This window comes from Dryobates pubescens, chromosome 18 (assembly GCF_014839835.1).
Source record: "Dryobates pubescens isolate bDryPub1 chromosome 18, bDryPub1.pri, whole genome shotgun sequence".
NCBI classification, from domain to species: Eukaryota; Metazoa; Chordata; class Aves; order Piciformes; family Picidae; genus Dryobates; species Dryobates pubescens.
In genome coordinates, this window is record NC_071629.1 from 3,408,098 (window position 1) to 3,419,830 (window position 11,733).

General features: G+C 47.8%; 1 protein-coding gene across 1 annotated transcript; it reads left to right on the forward strand.

Annotated features, from left to right (window-relative positions):
* Positions 1-225: 225 nt before the first annotated feature.
* CHMP1B (charged multivesicular body protein 1B) lies at positions 226-10,708 on the forward strand. The gene is made up of 8 exons (XM_054169604.1): positions 226-386; positions 3,245-3,342; positions 4,458-4,604; positions 5,329-5,397; positions 5,781-5,888; positions 7,445-7,488; positions 8,354-8,426; positions 9,704-10,708. The coding sequence occupies exons 1-8, from the start codon at positions 371-373 to the stop codon at positions 9,746-9,748; spliced, it is 600 nt and encodes a 199-aa protein (XP_054025579.1). The 5' UTR covers positions 226-370; the 3' UTR covers positions 9,749-10,708.
* Positions 10,709-11,733: the final 1,025 nt, after the last annotated feature.

Sequence of the window (11,733 nt, forward strand, 5' to 3'; positions counted from 1 at the left end):
GGCCTGCTGCCGAGCGGCGGCCGAGCCCGGGCGCTCCCTGCTCGGCAGGCCGGGGTACATCCTGCCCGTCCCAGCGCAAGGGATCTGACCCAGCCGGAGGCCGAGGGGCGGCCGAGAGCAAGGCCCCGACGCCGACCCCAGCCGCGGCCTCCGCGCGCTCCCGCCCCCGCCCCGTGACCGGCCGCCGGCGCCGCGCGCACGCGCACTCCCGTCCCGAGGCGCGGCGGCTGCGCGCACCCGGGCGGGGCAGCCGGAAGCCGGAGCCGCCACAGCACCGAGGAAGGGGCTCAGTGCCGGCCCTCAGCTCCGCTCCTCGCCGTTCGCCTCCGCCGGGCCGGCCGGAGCGAGCGCCGCGGAGCCGCCCGCCGCCATGTCCAACATGGAGAGTATCCGCGGGATGCGCGTCCCGTCCGTGCGTCCCCGCCGTCGCGCCCCTCGGGCTTCGGTACCGCGGCCGCTCCCGGTCGCTGTAGGCGCGCCGGGGCCGGCGGCAGAGGCCCGGCGGCTGTCGGGCCCCATGGGGTGGGGATCGGGGCCTGGGCTGTGTGGGAGCCCGCGGCGCGGAGCCGGGGCTTGTGATGCGGGCCTGGCCGAGCGGGGACTTGGTGCTTCTGGGCCCGGGGCTTGGTCCGGAGAGGGTGGGGTCGGCGTGGGGCTGCTCCGCCCCGGGAGGAGCCCCCGAGGCGCGATGGGGTACGGTGGGAAGGAGGAAGCGAAGCTCTTCATCGAAGTGATCGGGGGAAGGTGTCAGGGCAGCCTGGGGGCTTTGCTTCAGGGGGCCTTGTGCAGGAGCAGTGGTTGAGTGGTGGGTGTGATACTGACAGGGGCTCTGATACAGACTGCCCTCCCGGTGTGGATGGAGATGGAAGTTCAGTTTCGTTTTCCAAGGCAAGATCAGCGAAGCTGAGCTGGGGGAGCAGAAGGAGGAAGGCAGCATCTCCTCTTCCAGAACTGGTGCAACCCAGTTCTTGAGGCAGAAAAAGCATGGAGTAGTGAAAATGGTCAGTGGAACATCTGACGTGCCATGCATCCAGCACTGGGTATGGACTGGAGTGATGTCACTGAGGCTGACTTGTCAGCTGCTTCCCCCAGCAGTGACCACTGTCAGCTGAACAAACTGGGCTGTGTTTCCTGGTGCCAAAGTTAAACACTGAGAAAACCCTTATCCTTGGTTTATAAAACTTAATATACAGGGATCAAAAATAAAGCTTGAACAACTGCAGAGGTCTCGGCACTGGCAGGGCTCAGCGTTGCTGGTTGGTATGGGAGGGCTGGAGCAGGTGACTGTGAGTCACAGTTGCTGGTGGAAGTTGGGTTTCACTTGGGTTATGGCACACTGAGAAAGGCACTTCCAGGGAGGAGCAAGGATGTGCTCTTTGTGGGGAGGAAGAGCTGTGGAGATGGCAGGGTGAGTTGTTTTGCTACCCAAGGTTAATGCCTCAAGTGAGTAACTGAGGAAGTTAGTTGAAAATAAGCTGCTCTGAAATGCTTGGTGTAAATAGGTGATGTCATGCTGTACCTGGTTCTTCTGGTCTCTGACCTGAAGTATGCTGCAATGAATGACTTGATGGTGCTTTCCAGTTGGGTAAATTAATCTGTGGCTCAGTGCAAGACACTTAGTGCTGCTGGAAGGGATGGTGACTGGTTTATAGAGCACAGAAATATAAATACAGGCAGAAGAAGGCTGGGGAGGAGCTTCTCAGGCTCTCAGGTAGTGATAGGAGTAGGGGGAATGGAATGAAGCTGGAGGTGGGGAGATTCAGGCTGGAGGTGAGGAGGAAGTTCTTCCCCATGAGAGTGGTGAAGCCCTGGAATGGGTTGTCCAGGGAGGTGGTTGGGGTGCCGTCCCTGGAGGTGTTTAAGCCCAGGCTGGATGAGGCTCTGGCCAGCCTGAACTAGTGTGGGGTGTCCCTGCCCATGGCAGGGGGGTTGGAACTAGATGATCCTTGTGGTCCCTTCCAACCCTGACTGATACTATGAAATTGTAGTGTTTGTGGTCGCTACCTTAATCAGTAGCCCACATGCAGAGGCACAGCCTGTAACCTGCTTGTGGTGTTTACAGGATAGGGTAACAAATAGACCACAAAGACTTCTCAGTATCTTCAGATTGCTGTCAGAGCTCTAAGATGCATGGCCTAGCTTTAAAGGCAACAAAAAGCCCAAGCTGAACCAACTATCTGGAATAATATATGTACTTGAAATATTAAAGAAGCCTCAAGTACCTCATAATGTTTAGGGTTTTGTGCTTCCACTTATCTGCTAATCATCTTAGTACTTGCTTTGTGTTCTTTTTGGGACATCAAAAGGTGGCATCAAAGAAGCCCACAAAGCTTTGTACTTCTGTTGTGGTTGAGAAAGACTGATAATAGTTGGAGGCTTTCATCAACAGTATTTTGAGATGATGAGGTTTTAATTGTCATTCCTACAGCACATTGTTGTAACAGCTTAGTGCAATCGTTCTAACTTTTATCTTGGAGTTCTCAGCTTAAGTAGGACTTGAACTTGTTGGACTTGATGATCTTTGAGGTCTTTTCCAACCTTACTGATTCTGTGATTCTGTGAACTCCTTGAAAATATCTCTTGCTGGGTTGAGTATTCTGTCCCCAAAAGTCAGGTGACAGCTTTCATCTGGGAACCCCACAGTCGCTCACATGGCCCAGGCCTGGGAGGCTGCTCTGTGTTGTGGCTGCAGGGGCAATTTAAACCCAAGATAATGCTGTGGCTCCAAAGGGCAGCTCAGCCTCCCAGTGTGTGACTGGGGATGGTCAGCCGAGCCGGTTTGCTGTTACCCTCTTCATCTGCCTTGCTCTTCCTCAGTGGCTGCTTTTTGGGTGGGGAGGTCCTGAGCAGGTCAGCAAACTGCATTTTCACTTCAGCGAGAGTCAGGGAGGGTGAGTGAAAGTAGCTGGTGGAGGAAGGCCTTTTCAGTTCCTCTTGGGGGAGGTTTGGTTTGTTGTAGTTTTCAGTCTGAGGTGTATGGTAAATAGAGGCAGTTTGGGATCTGAACTTACTTTTTATAGCCTCACACTTTAGAACCTGGAGCCCACTGGCATTTTAACTGTAGAGCAGCTGGGTAGGCCTCACGGTGTGCAACTCAAGGGTTTGCTGAAAGAGCCCTTTCCAAGTTGTAATCTCACTGACAGGGAAACAGTGTGCTCTAGGTTTGGTAGCACCTGAAATGGGAGAGTGAGACACTGCAGTGAAAGGATTGATCCTGTTCTCAAAGCCTTAACTTGCGCTGCAGAGCACCTCTTTAACTTGAAGTTTGCTGCAAAGGAACTCAACAGGAACTCCAAAAAATGCGACAAAGAAGAGAAGGCTGAGAAAGCTAAAATCAAGAAGGTAAGCAGTGAGGCTGGAACAAGTGCCTTGGGTCTTTTGTTTGCACACTACAGCAGGGAAACAGCTGGTGCCTTTCCCATTTTCCTGGTATGCTTGTGATTTAAAATACATGACTGTAAATCCTCTCATGCTCATTAGTAAGTATGGGGATACATTCTTCTGTGCCCTCTTATGGCATTTGCTTCCTGAGAAGACTGTCCTGTGTGTATTTTGTTAGAGACTTGTTCTCAGAGTGCAGAGTCACTCTGTTTCGGTTAGAAAAGGCCTCTAAGATCATCCAGTCCAACCGTTACTGAAGTCTACCAAGTCTGGGCTGAACCATGTCCCTCAGCAGCACATCTCTGTGCCTGAAACACCCCCAGGGATGAGGATTCAACCACTTCTCTGGGCAGCCTGTTCCAGTGTTTGAGAGCCCTTTCAGTGAAGAAGCTTCTTCTAATATCCAATTTGCACCTTCCCTGGTGCAGTTTGGGGCTGTTTCCTTTTGTCCTATCACTTGTTACTAGGAAGAAGAGACCGACACCCCTACCTCCCTCCAGCTTCCTCTCAGGGAGTTGTAGAGAGTGAGAAGGAAGCTCTCCCCTCAGCCTCCTTTTCTCCAGACTAAACAACCCCAGTTCCCTCAGCTGCTCTTCAGAAGACCTTTTCTCCAGACCCTTCCCCAGCTTTGTTGCCCTTTAACTATTAAAACTAAAAATACTTAATCTTGGTGTTTGTCATTTTGTATGAAAAAGGTGTATGAAGAGCAGCTTCCAAACAGGTTTGGAGTCCTTGAAGTAGGAAAGAGACTGAACTCACTTGTCTGTACTTTTGTCCATGAGATAAAACCGTGCCAGCTGTATCTGTGTTTGGGTCTTGATGCTGAAAACATGTTTAAGAACAAGAAAATGTTTCTGGAGCTCTGTAAAACCAAACAAGTAGGAAGCTGATGTGTGTGCTGGGAGCCTGCCTTGGAAAGGAGTTAGGGCTTCACAGCATGAAGTTCAAGAACTGTTGGGGGAGGAAGGACAGATTTTGAGTTTTTGATACAAAAGATCTTGTGCTTATTTCAGAAGTGAAGTGGCCTGAGGGGGGATTAAAATGCATTTCCTTTGTTCTTGTCCTTTTTCCCCCAGGCAATTCAGAAGGGCAACATGGAGGTGGCACGGATCCACGCCGAGAACGCCATCCGCCAGAAGAACCAAGCCATCAACTTCCTGCGCATGAGCGCCAGGGTAGATGCTGTTGCAGCGAGGGTTCAGACTGCAGTCACAATGGGCAAGGTAAGTCAGTCTGTGTTCACAGATCCAGTGCAAAGATGAGACCTCTGGTCTTCTTAGAAGTGACTTTATTCTGTCTGTAATGAGCCGAAAAGTTTCAGTCTGGATTTTGGAGGCGGCGATAGTAGATCAGGTACTGGAACCCTCCTGGCAGCTGCTCTTTTGTAATGGCTTGCTGTGATTTGTAGCTGGTGGCTTCTGCTGGCTGGCATTACTCAGGGTGTTTTGCTCCTTACACTTGAGATTGTTTTGTAAAGATCACAGAATCATGGAATTGTTTTGGTTGAAAAAGACCTTTAAGATCATTGAGTCCAACCATTCTCTAATTCTGCCAAGTCTGGTGCTAAACCCTGTAACATAGCAGCCACATCCCTGCATCTTCTAAACACCTCCAGGGGTGGAGATTCTGCCACCTCCCTGGGGAGCCTGTTCCAGTGTTTGAGAACCCTTTCAGTGAAGAAGTGTCTTCCAATATCCAACCTAAACCTCCCCTGGTGCAACTTGAGGCCTTTTCCTTTTGTCCTATCACTTGTTACTAGGGAGACAGATAGTGCTCCTCTCCTAGGACCTGTGTCTCCAGAAGCCCTTTCTAGCTTGAGTAGTTTAAGGTACACTGCTGAACTGCTCCTTCAGCCAGAGCTTGCTCTCTGTGGATGGACATAAGAGAGCTTGGTAGGAAACTGCTTACTCTTCTTTCTTTACACTAATTTCCTTTGCCTTCTTTCAGGTAACGAAGTCGATGGCAGGGGTAGTTAAGTCTATGGATGCCACACTGAAGAGCATGAACTTGGAAAAGGTAAATTGTAGAATCAGTAAGGTTGGAAAAGACCAAAAATGGCCTTGCTGCACATCAAAAGCAAAAAGGGCAATGGGCACGTTTTACAAAGGGAAATTCCAATCAAGAGGAAAGGTTTTGTCATGAGGTTGGTAGATCCTGGGATTAGGTGGCCAATGTGGTTGTGATGTCATCATAAATGGAGATGGTCAGACCTTGACTGGACACAGCCCTGACCAACCTGCTTGGACTGCAGTGTTGAATCAGCTTCAAAATTGACACTGGGAAGGGAAGGAGACAAGCTCCTGCTCTCCAGAACCTGCTCACCCTTGTGGTGTGAGTCTGGTTTTGCCAGTTGGAATTTATCTGCAGATCACTGATTCAGTTCCTCATTTTTTTAATAGATCTCTGCACTAATGGATAAATTTGAGCATCAGTTTGAAACTCTGGATGTTCAGACACAACAGATGGAGGACACAATGAGCAACACTACTACGTTAACAACGCCACAGGTAAGAGCAGGCCATCTGCTTTAAAAGACAATCCCTGTCTGAACTGTATGGAAATGTCCACTTCTCTTCCTTCAGCCTCCTCTGAGACAGCAGCAACTGGAGCCTTTTCCCTTCCTGCTTCTTTGTGGTGAAGAGTCTATTTCAAATGACAGTCACAAGTACAGAGGATCACATAAATGTATTTTAATCTCTTTTACAGCATACATTCTGTCTTGAACTTTAACCTTCCTACTCAATAAGCAGCATTTTGATGAGCTCTTAATGAACTTCTAAAGCAGGAGACACTGCAGCATTGTCAAAGCACAAATACACTGTGAGGAAGCCAATAGTTCCCACTCTTTGATGCCAACAGAAGTACATTAGTCACCACCACATTTCAGTAGTGTCTGCAAAGGGAAGGTTGTTCATTACCTACTTCCAATTTATGGGCACATGTTTATTGAAGAAAATCTTTACACAGTGTTTAGCACAGTTAAGAATTCCTAGCACCTGTCCCCTGGTGCTGGCCCAGAAGGAGCTGAACATCTGATTCCAGCACAAGGTTTGAGGGAGAAATTGATTTTGTCAATAAAATGAACAAACCTGAACCCAAATCCAATGACCTGGATCTATTGGAGATCAGCTTTTTGCCATCCTCTGCAAAGCAGTGTTTTAGTGTTTCAGTTTAGGAAGGATGTTGACTTGCTGGAACGTGTCCAGAGAAGGGCAACAAAGTTGGTGAGGGGTTTGGAGCACAAACAGGACAGACTGAGGGAGCTGGGCTTGCTTAGCCTGGAGAAGAGGAGGCTCAGGGGTGACCTTCTTGCTGTCTACAACTACCTTAAGGGAGGTTGTAGACAGGTGGGGATTGGTCTCTTCTCCAAGGTAACCAGCACCAGAACAAGAGGACACAGTCTCAAGCTGCACCAGGGGAGGTTTAGGCTGGAGGTGAGGAGGAAGTTCTACACAGAGAGAGTGATTGCCCATTGGAATGGGGTGCCCGGGGAGGTGGTGGAGTCACCATCCCTGGAGGTGTTCAGGAGGAGACTTGATAGGGTGCTTGGTGCCATGGGTTAGTTGTTTAGGTGGTGGTGAATGATAGGTTGGACGCAATGATCTTGAAGGTCTCTTCCAACCTGGTCTGGTCTGGTCCTGTGCTATGCTATGCTATGCTATGCTATTCTATTCTATTCTATTCTATTCTATTCTATTCTATTCTATTCTATTCTATTCTATTCTATTCTATTCTATTCTATTCTATTCTATTCTATTCTCTAATAATCTATGGAATTGATTATAAGAATAATCAACACCTGAAATAGTTGAGTGGGGTTTTTTGCAGGAAGCATTATTTCAGAGGCCAGTTAATGGGTTTTAACAGGCTGAGCGCCTCTGCTCTTCATTGTTTGAGTTCCTGCAGGGCCCTCTGGTGGTTAAGCACTGAAGTGTTCTGGAGAAGGCATTCACTGTTAAATTATTTAATTTTTTCCAACTAATTGCTGTTCTCTCAAGATTTAACAAATGAGATTATCCTGAACTGCAGTGTGCAACAATCAGTTCTGTTTTGTTTACTCCAGAACCAAGTGGATATGCTCCTACAGGAAATGGCAGATGAAGCAGGGTAGGTAACATTTTAAGTGACCATCTCTTGATATGTAAATCTGGGTTCCAGCAGTCCTTTCTGGTTAACCCGAAGGCCAGATCCCCTTGTTTCACACGTGTCTGCCTTTTGGAAGCAGAGAGGAATCAACATTTTCCTTTCACCTCTGGACATCATTCTCATAATTAGCTTAGTTGCCATTATTTCATTCTGTTTTCACTCAGAGCTGCTGTGAATAGCAAGATGCAGGATGGTTGTGCAGAGAAGCCTGAAATCATGTCACTTGTCATGTCAGGAAAGCATTTTATTATCCACTTGGATTTGCTTTAGCATCTCTTTTCACTGGTAGCCACTGAAAGAACAAGGGGCAGCAGGTACAAACTGGAACCCAGGAGGTTCCATCTGAACATGAAGCATCTTTGCTGTGAGGATGCTGGAGCCCTGGAGCAGGCTGCCCAGAGAGGTTGTGGATTCTCCTTGTCTGGGGTGATTCCAAATCTGCCTGGAGATTGTGATCCTGGGCAGCCTGCTGTGGGTGACCCTGCTTTAGCAGGAGGGCTAGACTGGATGATCTCCAGAGGTCTCTTCCAACCCCCACCATGCTGGGATTCTGGGATTAGCAATTGTGGCCATGTTTCCCCACACTTTTACTCCTTTCCTTTCTTACCCCACATTAAACCTTTTTGCAGTCCTGCTCTCACAAGCTGGATGTTGCAACCCAAGTTGTCATAACATATTTAAGCTTTTGGGGCTCTACTGAAGTACTTCAGGGTATTTTACTTGCTTTCTTGGTGAGGCATAAGTTTCCTTTTCTTGTCACTTACTGTGCTTCTTCATGTAACCATGTGTGCCTGATTTGGATTTTTGTTTGGTTTTCTCTTACCAGTCTTGATCTGAACATGGAACTACCTCAAGGACAGACAGGTTCTGTTGGAACAAGTGTTGCCTCAGCAGAACAGGTAAATGTTAGGTTCAGTTTTGTGGTCTGAGAATTGATGCTTCACTTAGTCAAAACAGGCTTGCTAAATTGTAGCCAGCTTTTAACACCCCAGAAGAAATAGTAATTAGTCAAAGCTATCTTGCAATCAAAATGCTTCTAACAATACATTTGTCTACTTAGTAAATGCACAACGTTGAGGTGTTTCAGGTATGTGTTTGCGTGGTTATTTCACAGTGCCAAACAGCTGGCTCTTCTGCTTGCCCCGAATGTGAGTCCAGCCATCTGCCATAGCAAGCCCAAGGCCTTTGGGTTTTTTCCCCTTTGTGTGAAAGGTCTTTTGAGGTTAGTGCAAAGGATTCCACTTCTGCTGTGAGCAAAGAGCTTAGAGTTTTCTTGTGTGTAATCAACTCCTAACATTGAGTTTGCACAGATCTTTTGGTGAGTTGCTTTCTCCATTCCAGGGGGATATATTGAAGGGACTTTAAAGCAAACGCTTTCCCTTTGTCACCCTGTTGTTGTGCAGAGCCTGAGCTTAACTGCCCCAAGAATCCCACATTCTCTGAAGTTCACTTTCACCTTGTACCCAGCTCCCTAAGACAGACCAGCCTTGGTCAGCCAAGGCTGCATCCACATGAGGATGTAGTCCTGTTGGAGCTGATTTGCACTTACAAAGATAAGACATTAAAAACAAACAACCGAAACCAGCCCTGGCTCTGTGTGCTGTGACCTGAAACTCCTTCCTACCTGCCCACTACTGGAGATAACTATGGACCTCTGGTCTCACCTGGCACAACCGTTCTTGGGGGCTGAGGCAAATCTTGTTAAGGCTTCTGCCTCTGCTGTGAGGGCAGGCTGAAGGAGCTGTTCAGCCTGGAGAAGAGGCCTTCCAGTATCTGAAGGGGGCTACAAGAAGGCTGCAGAGGGACTGTTTCCAGAGGCCTCCAGTGGTAGGATGAGGGGTAATGGATGTTAGGAACATGTTCTTTACTTTGAGAGTAGTGGAACACTGGAACAGGTTGCCCAGGGAGGTGGTTGAGGCCCCATCTCTGGAGATATTCAAGGTCAAGCATGACAGGGCTCTGAGCAACCTGATCTAGTTGAGGATGTCCCTGGTTACTGCAGGGGGCTTGGACTGGATGGCCTTTGGAGGTCCCTTCCAAGCCAGCCCATTCTGTGATGCTGTGTGAGATCATGCCCTGTCAGCTGGATGTGAGATGGCTTGCCTGCTGCAGAGCTGTGCAGAGATCAACTTCCATGTTACTGACAGCTGATTTCTTTGTGCTCTACACCCTGCAGGATGAGCTGTCTCAGAGACTGGCCCGCCTACGTGATCAAGTCTAAGAGAGCTGCAGCTCTCTCCACCTGCTTTCACAGCACCCTCTCTGTACCTAACCCTTCAATACACTAGGAAAGTGTATCCAGTATGGCTTTGGTGTCTGAATATTTGTAATCTAGGGTACTCCACTCCAAGCTTGCTACTCTTTCTAAAATACATTGTAAGTGACCCCAAAATATCAGCTCTCTAATGTCCTTTTTCTGTACATTTTGAAGTTGATATATATTTTTTTGAGAGGTTTTTTTTTTCCCCCACAAAATCAAGTTGACATTCTGAGTCAGCTAGCAGTGGTGGTGCATTCTAGCTGAGGCAGAAGCAGGTTGCCATTGATGTTTTAAATTAAGAAGTGATTTCTTTTTAAATGCTGAGAACTGTTTGTGGTGGAGAACTGATGTGTTCAGTTCAGGTGATAGTTGTAGATAACTTTCTGACACAGCCAAACTCCTGGAACAAGCAGAGGTGGCCAGCGTGGACTCCATGGACTTGAAGAAGTGGACTTCAGGCTGAGGTTTTGAGTCTTTTCCAGCTAGAGGAATTGTCTTGAAATGGGACTTTCAGTTAAAAAATTGGGTTACCAAAAGCTGTTTCCATACAACTGGGAACTTGTTTGGTGTCACCACCTTAAGCACAGGAGGAATAAAATCTATTTTTCAACTCTTTGTCAGTTCTGTTGAGTGCTGTAACTTGCTCCTTGGTTAATGTCAAGTGCTGTAGTGTCTCCCTGTTACTTCTCAGTGCCCTGGGGTACAGCCTTTTATGTCACTGACTGTTCTGCCAAGGTTCTGGTTCCTGCTGATCAGGACTATCCATTTCTGTAGATTCAAGCTAAAAAGCTTTATAGGAAGCAACTGAAGCTGCTTTTCTCCATTCCTCCTTCTGCCTTTGCTTTTATCTAGTCACTTTTTTTATAAGTAGGGACAAGTCTTGTGATCCTTCTCCTCAGCCTTCCGCCTTGGAGGGTACAGCAGGTGGGAAGTGGATGAGTAGTGTAGGCCAGCTGGGTCAGAGGGTGCTGTGTTGGATCAAGAGCAGCTGCTTTGCTTTTCCAAGGTGTGGTGGTGCAGGTAACACATTTTCATTAGACTATTGCAACTTCAGTGATCTCTTTCTGCACAGCAAGAGAATCTCCCAGCTGCTTCTTTCAGTAGCTTCAGAGACTCGGCGAGGTTGTGAAGTAAATGGTCGTAGAAATTTGCAGCTGAGCCTCCTTGTGATGTGTAGTGATGAACAGTGATGTTAATGTTCTCTCTCTGGGGATTCTTCTTGTTTATCTTGTTAGAGGTGTGGAGAAGTGTGAAACACTGGGAACTGGTTCTTAATTCACTGGTGTTCAGGATCACAAGGAACTGGTTCTTAATTCACTGGTGTTCAGGATCACAAGGAACTGGTTCTTAATTCACTGGTGTTCAGGATCACAAGGAATTGGTTCTTAATTCACTGGTGTTCAGGATCACAAGGAATTGGTTCTTAATTCACTGCTCTTCAGGATCACCAGGATGCTCCAGTGCAATATTTAAGAGCAAGAATACTTCACTTTTTCTAGGCAAGCAGGATTTTTTTTCAGTGGAATTGTGCAAAAAGGAAGAGGCAGTGCAGAGCAGTTTCAAGCCATGTTTGGAATGAGTTGCTTAGATGAAGGTTTAGTAGGATGTTACATACTGAAGTATTTAAGGCTACTGGAAGAAAGAAAGCAAAGATAGACACAACCACCTAAAATGTTGTGGAACTGTCTGTCTCCCATTGGCAGCCTAAACCAGTTTGTTTCAGATGTGGTCTTTTCACTTGTTGATGTGGATTTTCAGTGCAGTGTCTTTGAAGCACATTTAAATGTGCCTCCTGTAAGGAGCAGAGTTTGGGAGAGGTTTCAAAACCATGGACTCACAGCTGCCCTCTTTGTATAATCCTTCACAGTTATTACCCAAACATCTTGGGGAAGGAGCTGGAGACTGCATTGTTAGTTTTCCTTCTGGCTCCTCCTGAACATCACACT